Genomic DNA, 22,401 nt, shown 5'->3' on the forward strand with positions numbered 1-22,401 from the left:
TTCAGAATCAAGCAAAGGAAAGGATCTAAGCAGTTGCGAAGGGGACTGGGTTTTACTGACATTAGAAAATGAAGGTGGCTTGAAACTAACTGGTGGAAATATAAGCTGGCTTTTTGCTGCCTCCTGAAAATACCAGGAATGAAGTATGGCTTTAGAAAATATGGAAACCATTTTGTCAGTACCCCCAGTGTAATTGCATATCCAACAATCAGTCAGTTTTGCCAAAACATGTGCAACATAATAGGCTTTGACTAGGTCCAAATATGTATTGATGGAAAGATCATCAGATGCCATGCTTGGAGTTGGGTAAACATCTCTGCGTTTACACAGCATAAACTCCTTTTGACAGCGCACTGTATGATGGCAAGGAGCTTCTGTGAATGCTTGCTGTAGTAGGCTGAACCACTTGAATATTGGAATGTGCAAACCTATATAAATGAAGCATAGTACTGAATAATAGCAATGCAGCAATGGTCCAAACTGCAGGCATAAGACCTCTCCTAATGCAGTCTGTTTCTTGCAGCCATTGCTGAGCTTCCATGATGCTGTACTTGTATCACTCCTTGATTGTAGATAGAGATAAGTTGATTTGATGCTGATGTTGTCTTGGTCAAAGATTGCATGGTGGGGGATAGCAGAGTTTTTCAGCACTTGCTTCTTTGTTGAGCAAAGCTTCAGTCTTTGTCTTGGTGCAGCCAGATGATTGGGGCTGGACGACTTCCTTGTCTGATGCTGGTACTTTCTTACAGTGCGAAGCATGCACCCAGGAAGCCAGATCTTGACACTTCACAGCAGTATTGGTGGTCAAGAAGATCTGGAACGGACCCTTCCAATGAGGAGTCAGGCAATTTTTCCATTGAAATACCTTGATAAGCACCCAATCGCCAATTGCCAAAGAATGACAGAGGTTCTTTGGGAAGTGCAGTGATGACCTGTGAATGACAGTCTTTTAGAGTACAATGAGGGTGCAGCAATAGTCTAACATGACTAGTTTCTGAAAGGAAAATTCAGCAGCAGGGGACCATTGAAGGGGTTCAGGGGTATCATGAACAGTGAGATCACAAAGGGGATATGCTAAGGGAGCATTCACTGCTGACAAAAGCCAGCCATTCCAAGAAAGGAGCACATAGCCTTCTGGATAATGCGTTTAGGGTGCTATAGAATAGTTAGAACACAAGGAGGGAGTATAGAGCAAGAACCATGAGAAAGAAGTACACCCAAATAAGGGACTTGAGAAAGGCAAAGCTGGAGTTTAGACCTGAAAGCTTTATAACCTTTAGCAGCAAGGCTTTGAAGCAAAACAAGAGAATCAGCTAAACTAGCATCCATTGTAGAAGAAGCTAGCAAAAGGTCATCTACATATTGAATAAGGGTAGATTCCATAGGGAATAAAACGTCTGCTAAATCTTGTTTTAAAATTTGGGGAAAAATGGAGGGTGATTCGCAATAGCCCTGAGGAAGACAAAGCCAGTATCAGGACCCTCTTCAATACCTCATCCTGAGAAAGAAGAACTCATAGAAGCAGTTTCTTCCAAAAGGAACTTTTATTGGGAGAAGTTGATAGCAGGCATAATAGACAGGATATGAGGGTTTCCCACTCAGATCAATAGGTTAAAAGTGTCCCAAGCAAACCCCACCCCAATAGTTCATCCAGTCAGGCTGTCTCAGTATTGCAGGAATGTTTTGTTGGATCTTTGCACCTTCCCTTCTGAAAGCAGAGATAAACCAGTTGCCAGAGGTGCATTCCTTTCTCCTCCCCCCATTGAGCTGACATCAAGGGGAAAGATGGTTCAAAGAGCATGTATGGGGAGACAGCAAAGGTGTTACAGTGTAGCAATAGAGAAAAACAAAGAAAAACAAAGAAAAACAAAGAAACAGCCCACAGCATTCCCCCCTTCCTTCCAGGAACATGGCAGAACCCAGAAGAGTAGTGTTGTGATTCAGGGTCAGCCTGTGGGTTCAGCATTTGGGTCGGATGATTCAGAGGAGGAGGAGGGGGGTGTTGGAGAGGTTGCTGATGAGAGCCCTCAGCCAGGCCTCTCCCATCTGGTTACGATGCAGACCCAGCTGTGTGAGCCTGACAGCGTGGATGAAGATGACCCACAGCTGGCCCTGTTCAAGGACGCCCGACACAGGAGGCAGTCAATCAGGAGTAAAAAGAGGAAGGCAATGGGGCACCTTGGAAGGAGGCAGAGAGGAGCCATGCCCTGAACTGTTTAAAAGAGGAATGTGTGGGAGGGCTGGTTTGCTGAAGGCAACTGTTTGAATAGCTCCTGTTTCATGGTTCGTGTCTTGTTTTGCTCTGTTTGCTTTTGTGTCCATAAATTTGGCAGGCTTAGTTCCAGCCTCTTGCCTTCTTGTAAAGGGGATGTCCCTGCCTTATCTGCAGGGCCAGTAGTAGGCTGGTACAGAACAAGTAGAAAGAATAGAGTTAGAATTAGAGTTAGAAAAAGCCCCCTTACAAATATGGGTTCTGACATCCTGCCTCCCTTTAAAAAAGAGAGATTTCACCTGTGGAGAAATAGAGACAGATACATATATAAGTTGATCTGGTTTGTTCGGGTATTCGGTGTGAAATTTCTTAAGCAGTTTAGGGGCTTTAATATGCGTTTGTGGACCCACTTGTTTTGGAAGGATGGAAGGTGTTTCCACACCACTAGATATTGAGTGGAGCCAAGGTATTTCCTGGAGTCTAGGATTTCTTTAATTTTGAAGTGTTGTTCCCTTCTACCATAATGGGAGGAGGGGGTGGAGCAATGCCTGCCTTTAATGGTGACTGTTGCTCACATTTTAAAAGGCTGCAGTGGAAAATTGGGTGGATTTGTCTGTACCGGGTTTATAACTCTAACAATGGGGAATGGTCCTACAAATTTGGGTCCCAGTTTCTTCGATGGTTGTAGGGATTTTAAGTATTTGGTGGATAGGTAAACCTTTTCCCCTACAGTAAAAGGTTTTGGCTTGATCCTCTTTTTATCCACTTGTATTTTATATGCTTGCCTAGCCTCATCTAAGGCTTTTCTGATGACTGGCCAGGTGTTCTTTAATTGTGCAATCCACTCCTTTAATGAAGGGATGTCATGTTCTGCAGAAGAAAGTTCTGGCATTGGGTTAAAACTTTGTCCTGTGGCTACTTGGAATGGAGTGTAGCCAGTGCTGGAATGAATGGTGTTATTGTAGGTGACTTTGGCGAATGGAAGTAGACTGGTCCAGTTGTTCTGCTGGTAATTAATAAAGCATCTTAAATATTGTTCTAGCACTGAGTTTGACCGTTCAGTCCCACCATTCATTTGCAGATGATAACTATATGACAGTCCCTGGGTGGTCCCTAACAGAGTTAGGAATTCTTTCCAGAACTCCGATGTGAATTGCACTCCTCTATCAGATATAATGCACTGTGGGGCTCTATGCAATCAATATATGTGTTAAACAAACATTTTTGCAAGTGTTTTTGCTGTAGGAATCTTTGAGCAGGGGATAAAATGCACTTGTTTGGAAAAATATCTGTTATGACCCAAATGACCGTGTTTCCATTGCTGTATGGTAGTTCCACTATAAAGTCCATGGAGATCTCTTTCCAAGGTGCCAGGGGGGTTGCTACTGGCTGCAGCAACCCAGGTGACTTTCCTTGAAATCTTTTTGCTGAAGCACAAATTGGGCAGTTAGCCATGTAGCTTTCAATGTTCTTTTTTATTGATGGCCACCAAAATTGCCTTTTAACTAGGTGTAGTGTTTTCAAAAACCCAAAATGACCTGCAGGTTTTGAATCATGGCATAGCTGCATGCATGCAAGTCTCTGGATTTTAGGTATGTATAACTTCTCTCCAACCCATGGGAGTCCATCTGTGATTGTGCATAGGTTTTTGTGGCTTAGGAACCATTCATCGGTTTCTAGTGCTTTTCTAAATTCAATTCCTACCTGACTTGCTAAAGGCTTTTGGAGTTTGGCTTTGCTCAGGTAGTTACTTGTGCTGCCAGTTGTTTTTTCAGCATGAGTGGCTTTGTTATACTAGCCCAAGTGCTATACTAGCCCAAGTGGCATTCTCGATAGTGCGCCTGCCATGACATTTCCCCCCACCTGGCAGGTGCTTCAGTGTGAAATTCAAATAGTGGAAGTGTTGTGACCACCATGCTTGCTTAGGGGTGAGTTTCCTGGGTGTTTTCAGTGCTTCCAGGTTCTTGTGGTTGGTCCACACTTGGAAAAGAATTTTGTTCCTCTCCAAGAAGTGCCACCAAGTGAAGAGAGCACATCGCACTGTGTACACCTCCTTTTCCCAAACTGCCCATTTCTCTTCCATTTCAGTGAGTTTTCTCAATGCATAAGCACAGGGTTGTAATGCCCCTTTGTCGTTCACTTGCAAAAGTATAGCCCCCACTGCTACATCACTGGCATCTGCCTGAATTACGAAGGGCTTGTTGGTGTCGGGGTGCCTTAGTACTGACTCTATGGAAAACAGCTTTTTCAGTCTCTTGAATGCGGCTTGTCATTCTACTGTCCATTTTAATGGCTGGCTTGGTTTGGGTTTTCCTCCCCCCTGGTTTTCAGTAAATTCATGATTGGTAAGGCTATTTGGGCAAAGGAGAGAATAAATTGTCGGTAAAAGCTAGTGAACCCCAGGAAGTTCTGCAATTGTTTTTTGGTGCAGGACGGTACCCATTCTAGCACTGCTCAGACTTTCTTGGGGTCCATTTCTATGCCCTCTGGGAATATGCGGTATCCCAGATAGTTAATTTTATCCTTATGAAATTCACATTTACAAAGTTTTGCATTGAGGTGAGCTGCCCATAGTTTGTTTAGGACTGCTCTGACCAGTTTGATATGTTCATCCATGGTCTCAGTGAATATAAGGATGTCATCCAGGTAAATGAGTACCCCTTTGTACAGGTGCTCCCTTAGCACATCATTTATCATCTGCATGAATACAGCGGGAGCCCCTTGCAGCCCAAAAGGTAGAACCCAGAATTGGTAACACCCCAAAGGACAGTTGAAGGCTGTCTTCCACTCATCCCCTTCCTTTATTCTGATTGGGTAGTAAGTTTCCCTTAAGTCCAGTTTGGTGAAAATCTTTCCCTTTGAAAGGTGGGATAACATGACCTTCATGAGAGGGAGAGGGTATAGATTGCTTTTGCTTATTGAGTTCAAAACCCTATAATCAACACAGAGGCAAAGAGTTCCATCCTTCTTCATTCAAAACAGTACAGGGGCAGCAGTTTTCAGCTTTGCCAGCTGAATGAAACCCCTTTCTAATTTTTTATCTATGAATTTCTGCATTTCCTCCAATTCTTGAAGGCTCATGGAGTACAATCTGGGCTTGGGAAGTTTTGCGCCTGGTCTGATTTCTATTGCACAGTCCATGGGCCGATGAAGCAGCAATTTATCAGACCTTTCCTCACTGAATACTTCAGCCAAGTCTCTGTACTCCTCTGGTATTTCAGGTAATTCCTTTTCTCCCGCTACTGCAGCTGTTTCAGCCAGGCCCTCCCTTGGTGGGAGCTGGGCTGGTGCCTTGGTCGATTCCCTTTTTGGGAATATAAGCTCTGCCATCCTCCAGTCCACCCTTGGGTTCCACTTGTCTAGCCATGGCATGCCCAGGATTATGGGGCATTCCATGCCAGGGGTTACCACAAATGTTATAGTCTCTATGTGGTCCTCCAGGGTGAGTTGAACTGGTAGCGTTGCTATGGACCCATCTAATTGACTGAATGATATTGTTTATTCAGCCTCCTCACCAGAATTCCTAAATTTCCCACTAACATTGGGTTCATGAGGCAGCGGGCGCAACCAGAGTCAATTAATGCCCTGACTTCTATAGCTTTGGGCATGTCAGGGGCTAACAATTTCACTGTCCTGGTGAGGGTTGCAATGGGTCCACTTACCAGGGGTTCATCTTCAGAGTTGTCATCGGAGGAGTGGGATGTTCCTTCAGTGTGGGCCAGAGTTCCCTTTCCTTGTGGAGCTGAGTTAGTGAACTCAACGGCCTCTGTGCCCTTCATGGCCACCTCCTTAGCCTTCACTGGTGGTTTTCCAGGCTTCCCTGCTGGGGTCTGGTCAGACTTTCCAGTTGGGGTGCAAGAGCGGCATTCGGTGGCATGGTGCCCTTCTTTTCTGCAATTGAAACACCTGGTAGTTATTTTGGAGGATGATGACTGCTTTTCTGGCTCACAGGTCAGCTCTGATGACAACTTCCCACACAACCTCCCTCTTCTGCATTGCCTCTTGGCCAGGTCAATCTTGGCTTCCTCAGCTAGAATGTACCAGTCTTGCAGCCGGTGAGGATCTCCCTGAGGGAGGCAGGCATTGTAGAGGTTGTAGCTCAATCCATCTTTGAAATGGCTGAGCAGGATGTCCTCTGGCCAATTCAGTTTGCTGGCCAACAAAAAGACACTCAGACCATTTTGCAGGCAATTGCAGCCGAGACGGCATCCTCAACAAAAAACTATGAAGATTTGAAAAATGATCTTGATAAAATGAATAAAAAAATTATTAACATAGATTCTCAAATTGAAAATTTTAAACAAATGATTACAGATAATCAGCAAAGGATTCAAAAAATGGAATATAAGTCAGTTGAAGTTGATCAGAAATTAGAATCCTTAAAAGATGAAAATGAAAAACTGGTCCAAGTAAATGGAGAACTGGAAGATTCTCTCATGGTGTTAGAGATGGAGTGGGCATCATACTTTTTAAGATTTCAAAAATTAATAGAAGATAAGGAAGAGGACCTCCTAGACCTGATAACTGAGTTACTTGCAGATGTTCTAGGAATGGGGAAGACCCAAATGGAAGGAGAATTGGATCAGGTCTACAGAGTTAACTCAAACTATGCTAGAAGAAATAAAGTGCCTAGAGAAGTCCATGTTAGATTTCTTAAAAGATCCATAAGAGACGAGATTTTGAGAAAAGTAAGAGACCAACCATTAAAATACAAACATAAAGAAGTAGTTGTACTCAAACAAATTCCTAGAAGGGTAAGAGAGGCTCAAAGAGATTATCAGTTCTTAACCAGGAAACTGGTTGAAAAAGGAGTCAATTTTAGATGGTAGATCCCAGAAGAGATCCTAATCTATTGGGATACGAAAAGATAGAGACTGGACTCCCCGCTTAAAGCAATGGAATTTTTTGACACTCACAGAACATTCTTTGAAAAAGGTGACTCTGAACCCAAGAAACAAGAGAAAATGGTAACTGAAGGAGTGGCCAAACAAATAGAGGAGAAAGAAGATAAAAACACATGCTTAGAAGAAGGTGCAAGACCAAGAGGCCAGAGACAGATTAAATCGACTAGAAGACTGAGACCGATACAATTGAAAATTATGGAGGTGATTAGAATTTTATCAATAAATATAAATGGACTGAACTCTCCTTTAAAATGGAGAAAAATTTTTACAAGACTACATAAATTAAAAATGGATGTAATTTGCCTCCAAGAGACACATATTAAGAGACAACACTTAAAAAATCCTAGAACAACCAAAAATGGGTAAACTTTACTTTACACTCGCAACTCAAAAGAAAAGGGGAATAGCCCTTTATATTAAAGAAAAGATGAATCCCAAACAAATTTATGTAGATGAAGAGAAGAGAATATTAATGGTGGAAATCATGATGGATCAAAAACAGATATTGTTGGCAGCAATATATGTGCCTAATGTTAAGCAAGAGCGATTCTACCAACAACTGCACAAGAAAATATTGGAGTTAAATTACCCAAATCTTTGCATAATGGGAGATCTTAATGCAATAGCGACTCTGGACTACAAAAGCCATAAACAAAGAAGAAAAGGAGGAAATATACTACCTAAAGCATTTTCAAAAATGAAAGAAGAATTGTGTATTCAAGACATATGGAGAGAGAGGACTTCCGGTGGCGGCGCGGCGCCGAAGACAGCCTTCCCGGGCTGCCCGCGGCTCAGCTGTTTGTTTTTTCGCCCGAAACAGCGCCGATCAGCTGTTCGGGTGAAATTGAAGCCCCCTCCTCGGGAGAAGAGAAGGGGGTGAGGCCCCAGGTAGGGGTAGAGTTCTCCGGGGCCACCTGAGCTTGGAGCTTGGGCGGCTGAAGGATTGAACTCCCCCAAAGCCTGGGTTGCTCCCAGCTGGCCGGCGTCTCTGCTCCGAACTTCTTGGAGCAGAGCCAGGCGTCTGCGAACCATCCCTGCCTGAAGAAAGGACTATGGTTTAAAGGAGCAGGCAGAGCGGTACAAGAGGAAAAGGTGAAGAGGATTATTTTACTATACTCTTGAGCTTGTTGGACTTTTTAAACTCTAAGTGAAAGTGCGTCATAATTGTGGACTAAAAGATGGCGGCGAAACCTCCCCCTAAAACTCTTCGGAGTGGTGGATCCTCGTCGGTGCAACAATCATCACTACAGGCGTTGCACCCTCCTGAAGCGCTGACATCGAAGGATTTGTGAGATGCTTTGGATAAACATGCCCAGGTACTTTTGGAATCAATTAATCAATCAATTGCTGATAAATTTGCACAGATGGAGGAGAAATTGGAGAAATTGGAGGAGAGAATGGAAGAGAGGATGGAACAGAAGTTCAGCGTGATGAAGGTAGACATTTTGTCCTCAGTGCATAAAGTGGCGGAATGTGTGGAAGATTTAGATGAAAAAATGGATGATCTGGCTCAAAGGAATGCTATATTAGAAGTAAAAGCACGGGAGAATGAAAATGCAAGAGACAAAATGGAAAGGGAGTTAAGCCTTGCCCAATATTACCAGATGCAGTTTGCTGTCAGAATCAGAGGTTTAAAAGAGAATATTAAAGAAGATTTAAAGCAGTTGATCTCTGAGGCTCTCGAAGTGGCATTGAACCAGCCAGCATCTGAAATAAGAGCAGCTATGGATAAAGTGTTTCGGGTGAATTCATGGATTGCCAGACAGAGAAAGTTGCCTAGAGATGTGGTGGTTTATTTTGCAAAAAGAGAAATTAGAGATCAAGTTATACAAGCTGCCTATGATGCTAAAGTTGTGATTGCTGAACAAGAAGTCTTGGTTTTAAAAGAAATTCCTCCAAGGATTTTAAGGGGAAGGAAAGACTATACATTTCTCGTGCATGAGCTTAAGCAAAGAGATATAAGGTTCAGATGGGAGATTCCAGATGGGCTGATGGTGATGCATGAAGGTAAAAGGTATCGGCTGATTACTGTGAAGCAAGCGCGTGATTTCTACAATAATGTCTTAAAAGCAACCCCATTAACACTTCTGGAAGCTGCAAAGGGACCTGGAGAAGGAGAACATCAAGAGGATGAAACAGAGGAAAATGGTGCTGGAGGAGATCAAGCTACAACTTCTTTGGATGATCCTAGAGAGCAAAGAGTAACGCGTGCTGCTTTAAAACGAGCAAAGAAAATAAAAGAACAAGATCAGCAAAAGTCCTCAGAATCTTCACAACGTACTCATAGCCAAGCTGTGGGAGGAGCACGGCCTAAAGAAGTTAGTCCTATCAAAGCTGTGGTCCAAGAGCTTGTGGAGGATATGCATGGCAACTAAATTTTTAAACTGGAATGTTAATGGACTAAATTCACCGCAGAAGAGGACGAAAGTTTTTCAATATTTAAAACAATTTAAGATAGATGTTATATGTCTGCAAGAAACGCATATTAGAGTTTTGGATCAAAAGCACTTACTGAACTCGAGGCTGGGTACGCAATTTGTTGCTTCTGCAGAGAATAAGAAAAATGGAGTGGTTGTTTATGTTAAAAGTGCCTTAACAGCAGACTTAATTGAAACAGATAAACATGGAAGATATGTTATGATTGAGCTGTTGTTAGAAGGTAAAAAGACGCTTTTAGTTGGATTATATGCACCTAACCAACAACAAGCTGATTTTTTTAGCTTACTTCACACAAAGCTTACCCAGTTGGATTATAAATCTTTTATTTTTATGGGAGACTGGAATGGTGTTTTGGATGTGCAGTTGGATAAGGCTGGAGCTTTTAAGCGCATTCCAAGTCATGCTAGATTGCCTAAGTCTTTTTTTGAATTGAAGGACGACCTGGAATTGCGAGATATTTGGCGTGAGAGACACTTGCAGGAGAAGGATTATACTTTTTATTCTGACAGACACCAATCTTTTTCGAGGATTGATTTTATTTTGTTGACTAATGATTTTTTTTGAGAACTAAAAAGGTGAAGATTTGTGCAAGAACTATCTCTGACCACAGTCCAGTTTGGTTGGAGATTGATAAGGAGAAAAGGGATAGGCGCTCGTGGCGCGTAAATGAGAATTTGTTTAGAAATCAGAGAAATGTGGAAGAATGCAAACAGCGGATGAAGGATTTTTTTGAGATTAATATGAATAAGGGTACCTCTATGGATATGGTTTGGGATGCTAGCAAGGCCTATATGAGAGGGGTGTTGATATATATGAATAATAGACATAGACATGCAGTGGAAACTAGAAGGAAAGAACTGGAGAATGAAATAAAGGAAAAAGAAAAGGCTTTGATTTTGAACCCAGAGGATGTGAAGATCAAGGAGGCTATTAGACTGCTAAGAGGACAATTTGATAAATTAATGGCTGAGCAAGTGGCGACCAATCTGTGGTTTGCGAGGCATAATACTTTTTGCAACGCTAATAAACCAGGCAGATGGTTAGCTTATAGACTGAGGAAAAAACAAAGGGCCTCTAATATAGATAAGATTGAGTATAAAGGAAGGGTTGTGTTTCAACAGAATCTTATTAAGGATGCTTTTGTGGATTTTTATTCGAAATTATATACTAAAGAGGAAATTAATGCAAAAGATATTGATATATACTTGGAGAATGCTAGCATCCCGGTTCTTACGCAAGTACAAAAAGACGGGATTAATCAACTGATTACAGAAGAAGAAATTTTTACAGCAATTAAGGAACTGAAGGTGGATAAAGCACCAGGCACGGATGGCTTGACTGCGGCCTATTATAAAAAATTACAATTACAGATGATAAAACCGTTAAAGGAACTGTTCCAGACAATCCAGAGGGGGGGAAAGGTGCCACCGTCTTGGAGAACAGCTTTTATCTCTTTGATTCTGAAGGAAGATCAAGATGCTACTCAAGTTAAAAATTACAGACCGATATCGCTTTTAAATACAGATTATAAGATATTTGCTAAGGTTTTGGCTAATAGACTGATGAGGGTTCTGCAACAGGTGATTCATGGGGATCAAACGGGGTTTATTAGTGGTAGGCAAATGAAAAATAATGTGAGACATATAGTTGATGTGTTAGAGTTTTTGGAAAGGCACAACCAGATCTCTGCAGCGCTAATCTTTTTAGATGCTGAAAAGGCCTTTGATCAATTGAATTGGTAATTTTTGTTGAAAGTTTTAGACAAAATGGATTTTGGGGAAAAATTTTTACAACTGATTAGGGCATTATATCAAAAACAAACTGCCCGAATCATAGTTAACAATAGCCTGACAGCAGCATGTAATATTGAGAAGGGCACAAGGCAAGGGTGTCCGTTATCGCCCTTGTTATTTGTGTTAACATTAGAGATATTATTGGTTAAGATTCGGAATTCGGAAAAAATTAAGGGGATACAAGTTGGAGATCAGGACTATAGATTGAGAGCATTTGCAGATGATCTGGTTGTTACAGTGACCCAGCCAGAGAACTCTGTTGTGGACCTGATGGAGATAATAACACAATATGGGAAGGTTTCTGGATTTAAAGTAAATACACAGAAAACTAAAATTTTGGCTAGAAATATGACAGTTTCACAGAAGGCTCTCCTAGAAGGATTAACTGGATTTGAGATTGTTGAAAGGGTTAAATATTTGGGGGTGATTTTGTCGCCCTCTAATACAAAGTTATATAAAAATAATTATGAAAAACTATGGGGGAAAATTCAAAAAGAACTGGAGAGTTGGGAAAAATTGCAATTGTCTTTGTTGGGACGGATTGCAGCAGTGAAAATGAATGTCCTGCCCAAATTTTTATTTTTATTTCAAATGATACCGATTCTTAAGAAAGATTCTAACTTGGAGGAATGGCAGCGTGGTATCAATAAATTTGTGTGGGCAGGGAAAAAGCCACGAGTTAAACTTAAGATTATGCAGGATACTCGTGAGAGAGGTGGCCTTAAATTGCCTAATTTTAAACTATATTATGAAGCTGCTGCATTAGTAGGAATAAGCGATTGGATTAATTTGACGCAACCGAGGTTATTAAATCTTGAGGGCCATGATTTGTTGTTTGGCTGGCATGCATATTTGATGTATGATAAGAAGGTAGATACTGTGTTTAGGATGCATATTTTAAGGCAGGCATTGCTGAGAGTTTGGAAGAAGTATAGACATAAGTTAAGCAGCAAGATACCATTGTGGGCAATTCCAAAACACGCAATAGAAAATATACATGCTGGTTTCAAACATGATGTGACTATGTACAAGGAAATTTTAAGCTTGGAAAGGAATGTTTGGTGTTTGAAATCATATAGCCTCTTGCGAGAAGAGAAGGTTGTTCAAACTTGGTTTCAATATATTCAGTTACGGGCCAGGTGGAAAGAAGACCAGAAAAATGGATTTGCAATGACTGATGAAAATTTGATAAAGCAAATTAGAAATCAGGGACCAGCACATATCAAACGGATATATCTTGCACTGATAGAGATTGATTCAGAAACAGAGCTTGTTAAGGATTGTATGATAAAATGGGCCCAAAACATTCAGGAAGTTATTACAATGGACACGTGGGAAAAGATTTGGGTGAGGAATGTAAAATTTACTCAAGCTCAAAATCTAAGAGAGAACTTTTACAAAATGTTTTATAGATGGCATTTAGATCCTAAAAAGCTTGCAAGTATGTATCCGAATTACCAGCCTAAATGTAGGAGGTGTGGTGATGAAGATGCAACATATTTTCACATATGGTGGACATGTAAAAAGGTCAAGGCTTTTTGGATAAAAGTCTGGTGGAACATGCAGAAGATCTTTAAACAGAGGATAAAGTTTTGTCCGCAACTTTTTTTGTTGGGAATAATTACAGATGCTACAGTTGTGGACACCAAGCTGATGTTGCATTTAATTACGGCAGCAAGACTTTTGATAGGTCAGTATTGGAAGAAAGAGGAATTGCCGACCATAGAAGAGTGGACTTTAAAGGTTTCCAACCTGGCAGAGATGGCGAAGATTTCGGCCTATTTGAAAGATCATTCGCAAGAACGTTATATTATGGAATGGAGAAAATGGATTGAGTTTATCCAGAACAAGTATAGGGTTAAGAAGTTTTATGTAGCATTCGAATAAGTCTTCTTTCGGTTTTTTTTTCTTTTTCTATTTTAGTTTTTTATATATATTTAATATTGCTAAGGTTTGTTTTATCCTATATAAGCTAGAGAGTGATGGATTTTAGAATTTATAGTTGTTAGTATATGGTTGTTTATGATTGCTTTTTTATATATATATACCTTGTATTTAGCTCTGGGAAGTCGGGGGGGAGGGGGGGAGGTAGGGGGGGAGGAGGGAGGGGGGGAGGGAGGGAGGTAGGGGGGAGGGAGGGGAGGGAGGAGGGAGGGGGAAGGGGGGCTTTTTAAAGGAAAACTGTATTTTAAAACTTTTCAATAAAAAAAAAAAGACATATGGAGAGAGAGAAATCCAGAAAAACCACAATATACTTTCTATTCAAATAGGCATAAATCATGGTCTAGAATTGATATGATATGGACATCTTTTGACTTGAAAATGATAATGCAAGAGGTGGAGATAGAAACTAATGTTTGGGCAGATCACAACCCAATAAAAATGACTTGGAAAGAAACTAAGAAAAAATTGAGATGGTCTCTGAATAAATCTATATTGAAAGAAAAGAAATTTTACAACTAGCAACAAAGGAAATGGATTTTTTTTAAAAAAATAAAGAAGACGAAACATCACTCCAAAATGTATGGGATATGGCTAAAACATATTTTGGAGGGTTGGCCATAACTTACACCTCTAAAAAGAATAAGGGGGGGAACTACAGTTGAAGCTGAGAAAAGAACTTTAAAAATTAGAATTAGAATTACTAATAGACCCACAAAAGAAAATCATCAAGAAACAAATGGAGATAATAAAGCATAAATTAAACCTGGCTGAGATGGACATAATGGCACAACAGATTAAATAGTCTAAACAGAACTTTTTTGAAAATGCCAATAAGCTGGGGAAATGGTTAGCATGTAGACTGAAGAAAGAAAAAGAAAAAAAGATTGATAAATAAGCTACAAGACTCAAAAGGAGAATTACAGTTCCACAATGTTGCAATGAGAAAAATCATTAAAGACTACTATGAGGCACTGTATAAGGCAGAGGAAGTTCCCAAGGCGATAATACAGTCATACTTAAACTTGCCAAAAATCCCAGGAAATATCAGAAATATATTAAACGGGAAAATATCAATGATGGAGATTACTGAAGCCATAAAAAGACAAAAGAAAGATAAGACTCTGGGGCCAGATGGACTTCCTGCAGAATTTTATGTAGCATTACAAGATGTACTAGGTCCGAGGTTGAAAGAACTGTGCAATGAAATCCTTTTGGAGACTAAAATACCAAAGTCGTGGACTGAAGCTAACATCACTTTGATACCTAAAGAAGATACTGTTCTTACACATATAAAAAAAACTATAGATCAATATCGTTATGAAATGTGGACTATAAAATTTTTGCTTCAATAATGAATTAAGAAATTCCTGACTGAATTCATACATACAGATCAAAATGGCTTTTTACCTAAAAGACAGATAGAAAACAACTTAAGAATGATTTTGGATGTCTTAGAGTACTATGAAAATCATCCAGGGAAACAGATGGCATTAATATTTCTCAATGCGCAAAAAGCTTTTGACAAGTTAAACTGGCAATTTATGTTCCAGCAGTTGATGGAAATGGATTTTGGCAAAAACTTTATAAATGCAATTCAAGCAATTTACCATAAACAAACGGCTAGAATAATCTTAAATGGAGGCTATACAGAAAACTTTGATATCAAAAAATGTACAAGGCAGGGGTGTCCATTATCCCCACTGCTATTTATATTAACATTGGAAGTATTGACCAGAAATATTAGACAAGACATAGAAATTAAAGGATTGGAGATAAAAGAACAAAAATATAAATTACAAGCCTTCGCAGATGACTTGATTTTTATTTTGGAGGAGCCACTTGAAACAGCTACTAAACTGTTGGAGAAAATAGAAATGTTTGAAGAACTGACAGGTTTGAAAATAAATAGAGATAAAGTATTAACAAAAAACCTAACAGACAAACAGAAAACTCAACTTAAAAAAAAGACAAACCTACAAACAACTAAAAAAATTAAGTATCTAGGAATTCACCTAACAGCAAGATGTATAACATTAAAAGAAGATAACTATGAAAGATTGTTGAAACAAATAAAACTGGACTTGGAAAAGTGGAAAAATCTTCAGCTGTCACTGTTAGGAAGAATAGCTACAGTTAAAATGAATATTTTACCAAAAGTACTCTTCCTATTTCAAGCAATCCCTGTAAAACTGGGAAAGGTTTTCTTTGATGACCTAAATGCAACAATATTGGGATTTATCTGGCAAGGGAAGAAAGCATGAATTAAAGTGAAAATGTTACAAGAAGCTAAAAATAGTGGAAGATTTGGACTCCTGGACTGGAGACTATATTATCAAGCAGCCATTTTACCATGGCTTAAAGAATGGATTATGTTGAGAAAAAAAAGACTATTGTACCTAGAGGGGCATTACCTACAAATTGGTTGGGATGCCTTTCTATGGTACGAGAAAAGTAAAACACATAGATACTTCCAAAATCACTTTATAACGAATGTACTTCTTTTAGAATGGGAAAAAATAAAGCAGAAAATCTATATTAAATTACCTGAGTGGCTTTCAACAATGGAAGCTTTTGCTTACCCAAATTTAATTAACTATGACAATGTTGTTACCTACAAAGATATAGAATAGATAAGATAAGGAAGGAAAATTGAAAGACAGACAAGACTTACATCGACAAGGTATTGATTTAGCATGGTGGCCATATTTACAAATTCAAACGAGATATAGAAAAGATGCAAAGACAATGGGATTTTATAAAGAACAGACAGAATTTGATCAAATATTATTAAAAACAAACGAAAACCTGATTAAGAAGCTTTACAGATTTCTGCTAAACTTGAAGATGGAAGAAGAACAAGTAAAAGATACAATGATAACATCGGCAACAAACTTTGGATATTCTATAGATTTGGAAGACTAGCAAAAATTATGGGATAGAAATATTAAATTGACTAAAGCAGTTTCATATAAAGAAATTTTTTACAAAATGTTTTATAGATGGCATATGAAACCAGTAACATTAGCTAAAATGTTTAAAAATATCTCAAATAATTGCTGGAAATGTAAACAAAGGCCAGGTATCTACTACCATATCTGGTGGGTATGCCCTAAAGCGAAAAAGTTCTGGCTTAAGATACATACATGGTTGGAAAAGATGACTAAAATATAGGTTGAATTTAAACCAGAACTGTTTTTGTTAGGAATATTAGGAGCTAAGTATGAGAAGTAGAATGAGTATCTAATATTGCATGTATTGACAGCAGTGAGAATAGCATTTGCCCAATACTGGAGAAATGAAAACCTACCAACTGAAGAGATTTTAATCAAGAAAATTTTAGAATGTGCAGAAATTGACAGATTAACTTTAGAGATTAAAGAGAAAGAGGATTAAATTTATTTTAAAACATGGGATAAATTTTACCAATGGTTAGAAAAACGAACTAGCGAGAAATGAATGTGATATTTATTTTGAATATATATTAGTAAAGAGAATGATATATTTTTTTTATTGAAAAGTTTTATCATACATTTTATCTTTAGCAATCCCCCCTACCCCTCCCCTATCCCTCCCTCCCTACCCCTCCCCCCTCCCCTCCCCCCCGACTTCCCAGAGCTAAGTACAAGGTATAAAAAAACCAAAAAAAAACACTGAGATCTATCTCTCTCTAGCTCATATAGGATAACTACAAACACTATTAATATAAGATATATATAAAAAAGAGGAAAGAAAAAAAAGGAGAAAAAAAAGGAAGACTTATTCAAATGCTACATGAAACTTCTTAGTCCCATATTTGTTCCGGATATACTCAATCCATTTTCTCCACTCCATAACATAACGTTCTTGCGAGTGATCTTTCAAATAAGCCGAGATCTTTGCCATCTCTGCCAGGTCAGAAACCTTTAAAGTCCATTCTTCTATAGTCGGCAGTTCCTCCTTCTTCCAGTATTGACCTACTAAGAGTCTTGCTGTCGTAATTAAATTCAACATCAGCTTAGTGTCCACAACCATAGCATCTGTAATTATTCCCAACAAAAAAAGTTGCGGACAAAACTTTATCCTTTGCTTAAAAATCTTCTGCATATTCCACCAAATTTTTATCCAAAAAGCCTTAACCTTTTTACAAGTCCACCATATATGAAAATATGTTGCATCTTCTTCACCACACCTCCAGCATTTAGGCTGATAGTTCGGATACATACTTGCCAGCTTTTTAGGATCTAAATGCCATCTGTTGCAGAACCCTCATCAGTCTATTAGCCAACACCTTAGCAAATATCTTGTAGTCTGTATTTAAAAGCGATATCGGTCTATAATTTTTAACTTGAGTAGCATCTTGGTCTTCCTTCGGAATCAAAGAAATAAAAGCAGTTCTCCAAGATGGAGGCACCTTTCCCCCCCTCTGAATTGTCTGGAACAGTTCCTTTAACGGTTTTATCATCTCTAATTGTAGATTTTTGTAATAAGCCGCAGTCAAACCATCCGTACCTGGCGCTTTGTCCACCTTAAGTTCCTTAATTGCTATAAGAATTTCTTCTTCTGTTATCAATTGATTAATCCCCTCTTTTTGTGCTTGCGTAAGAACCGGGATGCTAGCATTCTCCAAATATACATCAATGTCTTTTTCATTAATCTTCTCCTTAGCATATAATTTAGAATAAAAATCCACAAAAGCATCCTTAATAAGATCCTGTTGAAACACAACCCTTCCCTTATGCTCAATTTTATCTATATTAGAAGCCCTTTGCTTTTTCCTCAGTCTATAAGCTAGCCATCTACCTGGTTTATTAGCATTGCAAAAGGTGTTGTGCCTGGCAAACCGCAAATTGGTTGCCACTTGGTCAGCCTTTAATTTATCAAATTGTCCTCTTAATAGCTTAATAACCTCCTTAGTCTTCACATCCGCTGGATTCAAAATCAAAGCCTTTTCTTTTTCCTTAATTTCATTCTCCAATTCTTTCCTCCTGGCTTCCAAAGAACGTCTGTGTTTATTGTTCATATATATCAACACCCCTCTCATATAGGCCTTGCTAGCATCCCAAACCATGTCCATAGAAGTATCCTTATTCATATTAATTTCAAAAAAATCCTTCATCCGCTGTTTACATTCTTCCACATTTCTCTGATTTCTAAACAAATTCTCATTTACGCGCCACGAGCGCCTATCTCTATTCTCCTTATTAATCTCTAGCCAGACTGGGCTGTGATCAGAAATAGTTCTTGCACATATCTTCACCTTCTTAATCCTTGAAAAAAAGTCATTAGTCAGCAAAATAAAATCGATCCTGGAAAAGGATTGATGTCTGTCAGAAAAAAAAGTATAATCCTTTTCATGCAAATGTATTTCACGCCAAATATCTCGCAGTTCCAAATCATCCTTCATTTCAAAATAGGATTTAGGCAGTCTAGCATGACTTGGAACGCGCTTAAAAGAACCAGCCTTATCCATCTGTACATCCAAAACACCATTCCAGTCCCCCATAAAAATAAACGATTTATAATCCAACTGAGTAAGCTTTGTGTGAAGTAAACTAAAAAAATCAGCTTTTTGTTGATTAGGAGCATATAATCCAACTAAAAGCGTCTTTTTACCTTCTAACAGCAACTCTATCATAACGTATCTTCCATGCTTATCTGCTTCAATTAAGTCCGCTGTTAAAGCACTTTTAACATAAACAACCACTCCATTTTTCTTATTCATTGCAGAAGCAACAAATTGCGTGCCCAACCTTAAGTTCGATAAATTCTTTTGGTCCATAGCCCTAATATGCGTTTCTTGCAAACATATAACATCTATCTTGAATTGTTTTATATATTGAAAAACTTTCTTCCTCTTCTGTGGTGAATTTAGTCCATTAACGTTCCAAGTTAAAAATTTAGTCGCCATGCATGTCATCCCAAAGCTGTTGGAGCACATCTTTAATAGGCCCACTATCTCCTTTAGGCCATGCTCCTCCCACTGCTTGGCTGTAAGTACGTTTTGAAAGTTCCATAGACTTCTGCTGATCTTGTTCTTTTATTTTTTTTGCTCGTTTTAAAGCAGCACGCGTCACCCTCTGCTCTCCAGGATCAGCCAAAGAAGTTGTAGCTTGATCTCCTCCAGCACCATTCTCCTCTGTCTGTCCAGCTTCAGCCTCTTGAAGTTTTCCTTCTCCAGATCCCTTTGCAGCTTCCAGAAGTGGTAGTGGGGTTGCTTTTAAAACATTATTATAAAAATCACGCGCCTGTGTCACAGTGACCAGACGGTACCTTTTGCCTTCATGCATCGCCACCAATCCAACTGGAATCTCCCACCTGAACCTTATATCACATTGTTTGAGCTCCTGCACAAGAAATGCAAAATCCTTCCTTCTCCTTAAGATCTTTGGAGGAATTTCTTTTAAAACCAAAACTTCTTGGTCAGCAATCACAACTTTAGTATCATAGGCAGCTTGAATAACTTCATCTCTAGTTTCCCTCTTTGCAAAATAAACCACCACATCTCTAGGTAGCTTTCTCTGTCTAGCAATCCATGAATTTACACGAAACACTTTATCCATGCCTCCCTTTATTTCAGATGCTGGCTGACCCAATACTGCTTCCAGAGCCTCAGAAATCAGCTGCTTTAGGTCTTCCTTAATATTTTCTTTTAAGCCTCTGATTCTAACAGCATACTGCATCTGATAATATTGAACAAGACTCAATTCTCTGTCCATTTTGTCTCTTAAATCTTCATTCTCCAGTACCTTTACTTCTAATATGGCATTCTTTTGAGTCAGGTCTTCCACTTTTTCATCCAGATCTTGCACACATTCAGCCACACTATGCACTGTAGACAAAATGTCTACCCTCATCGCACTGAACTTCTCTTCCATCCTCTCTTCTATTCTCTCCTCCAATTTCTCCAATTTCTCCTCCATCTTTGCCAATTTATCACCCATTGATTCCAAAATTACCTGGGCTTGTTTTTCAAGAGCATCTTGTAAATCCTTCGATGTCAATGCAGCAGAAGGAAGCAAAGCTTGCAATGATATCTGTTGCACCGGAGAAGTTCCAGCACTCCGAAGAGTTTTGGGGGGAGGTTTAGCCGCCATCTTTTTACTTTCACTTGTTACGCACTTTCACTTTAAGTTTATAAAGTCCATTAAGCTAGAGAGCAAAAATAAAAGTCCTCTTCACCTTATCCTCCTGTACTGCTCTTCCTGCTCCTTTTATTCCATGGTCTTTCCTTCTGGCAGGGGTGGTCGCAAACGCCTGGCTCCGCTCCAGAAATCACGGAGCAGAGACGCTGAACAGCTGGGAGCAACCCAGGCTACGGGGGAGTTCAATCCTTCAGCTGCCCAAGCTTTAAGCTCAGGCGGCCCCGGAGAACTCAACCCCTACCTGGGGCCTCACCCCCTCCTCTTCTCCCGAGGAGGGGGCTTCCCATCCACCCGAACAGCTGATTGGCGCTGTTTCGGGTGAAAACAACACAGCTGAGCCGTGGGCAGCCCAAAAAGGCTGTCTCCGGCGCCGCGCCGCCACCGGAAGTCGAGAATGATATATTTTGACTAATTGATACTGTATATGATTATCATTTAGCATATATATTATAGCTATTTACTGCTATATTCAGTGCTTTTTTTGTAAAAGAAAAAGGTGCCGGAACTCTCACATGTCATACAACGTGCCTTGCCTACCTTACAAAGTTCCATCCAAAAAAGGTGCCGGAACTCTGTTCTGAGTGTTCTATGACAAAAAAGCCCTGGTTATATTAATTAGTCTTAATTGAACATATGTACCCAGACAATAGCCTGTTTGCTAAAGCTTGAAAATGTTATTGGGGGGCAACCCCAATGTTGTTCCCAACCCCGTTCCTACCCTAATCCCTATCCTAACCCCATCCCAAATCCTGATCCTTACCCTGGTCATATCCTCTTCCTAACCCTATAAAATTTAATAAAAACTCTTATAAAAAAATCCTGTTCATGGTTGTCAGGGAGACTAGGTGGGATGGGTTCTAAAGGGCAAACTTTAATAATTGGCATCTGAGAACATTTTGCAGCATCTACGGCAGCATCCTTATGAATTGCAGATATAGAATTTTTAAGGTCCATAACATATTTTTCCAGCATTTCTCTAGTATGCTTAAAGAACTGAAGATGATAGTCATGGTGCCATTTTTTCCATTTCCAAATACCAAACAAAGAATGCCGACTAATTGCCAGATTTTAAGGAAGGATCAGCTGCATCCAGTTGAAAATGAAAGAAATTGAGTTTATCACAATCAAAGATACCAGACAAAGGAAATTGACGTTTGGGATCCTGTGCAGTAAGGGCATCCCATGACAAAATCTGGGCCCTTTATAGGTGTGAATATACCAGGCAGGAGTGACTTTTTCAGTAGCTTCCGCATATTAGAAGGAGGAAGTTCCCATTGTATAGGCAGACAGGCAATTCTAAATAAAAGGAAAAGGTATCAAACATAAAAGTAAAGTCAAAGGCAGACACACAAAAGTACTAGCTAAACGCGAGATAAAATGTGTGGTAAAATGAATCCAGTCCATTCAATCAACCAATCTCTCAGGGTTTTTTTTTTCTCCAAGTGCTTCTCCCATCTCTGGCTGTTTTCCTCATGGAAGAATGGAAACGCAAAGCCGGGCTGCAACACTCACTTCAGACCTTTAGGTCCGTCTCATGCATGCACCAATTGCACTCCTCTTGCGTCATAATGGCAATACATTCATGCAAACAAGACTGGATCTCATGGTGTTTCTGTGTTTCTGTTGTGTATTGTGGGCTGACCGTCAGACACAGATGACAGGACACTGTGTTAGAACGAAGGTTTATTGTGGTTGGAACAAGGAACTCTTCACAGCTCTGCTCTTATATACAGTTGCCGGCTAGTCGCTGGCCAATCCACATACTTGAATGATCCCGCCAAAAACGGTCAGACCAATAGCATACTGTTGCTAGGAGAGGCTCAGCTGATGTCCAGCTGGCTGTTAGACCAATAGCATACTGTTGCTAGGAGAGGCTCAGCTGCTGCCCAGCTGGCTGTCAAGTTTATCCATAACACTAACATATAACACTGAATATATAACAGTTTCTGTTAGTATTCGCTTGCTAATCTGAGGTCAATTACTTCATA

The 22,401-nt window shown here is 39.6% G+C and overlaps 1 protein-coding gene across 3 annotated transcripts; it reads right to left on the bottom strand.

The window, feature by feature from the left end:
• Positions 1-392: 392 nt before the first annotated feature.
• Positions 393-21,680, bottom strand: LOC310642608 (uncharacterized protein). 3 transcript variants are annotated; one of them, XM_083366470.1, is made up of 4 exons: positions 21,633-21,680; positions 20,951-20,999; positions 5,875-6,103; positions 393-932 (listed from the first exon to the last, which is right to left on the bottom strand). In XM_083366470.1, the coding sequence occupies exons 1-4, from the start codon at positions 21,664-21,666 to the stop codon at positions 744-746; spliced, it is 501 nt and encodes a 166-aa protein (XP_083222596.1). In that variant the 5' UTR covers positions 21,667-21,680; the 3' UTR covers positions 393-743. The 3 variants fall into 3 exon arrangements, 2 of the variants coding, with proteins under 2 accessions (XP_083222596.1, XP_083222597.1); XR_014492942.1 differs by lacking the exon at positions 393-932 and adding an exon at positions 1,661-1,767 and having other exon boundaries at positions 21,633-21,665; XM_083366471.1 differs by lacking the exon at positions 393-932 and adding an exon at positions 2,183-2,402.
• Between the last annotated feature and the right edge of the window lie 721 nt (positions 21,681-22,401).

The sequence above is a fragment of the Vipera ursinii genome (genome assembly GCF_947247035.1).
Source record: "Vipera ursinii genome assembly, chromosome: 6".
Lineage (NCBI taxonomy): Eukaryota > Metazoa > Chordata > Lepidosauria > Squamata > Viperidae > Vipera > Vipera ursinii.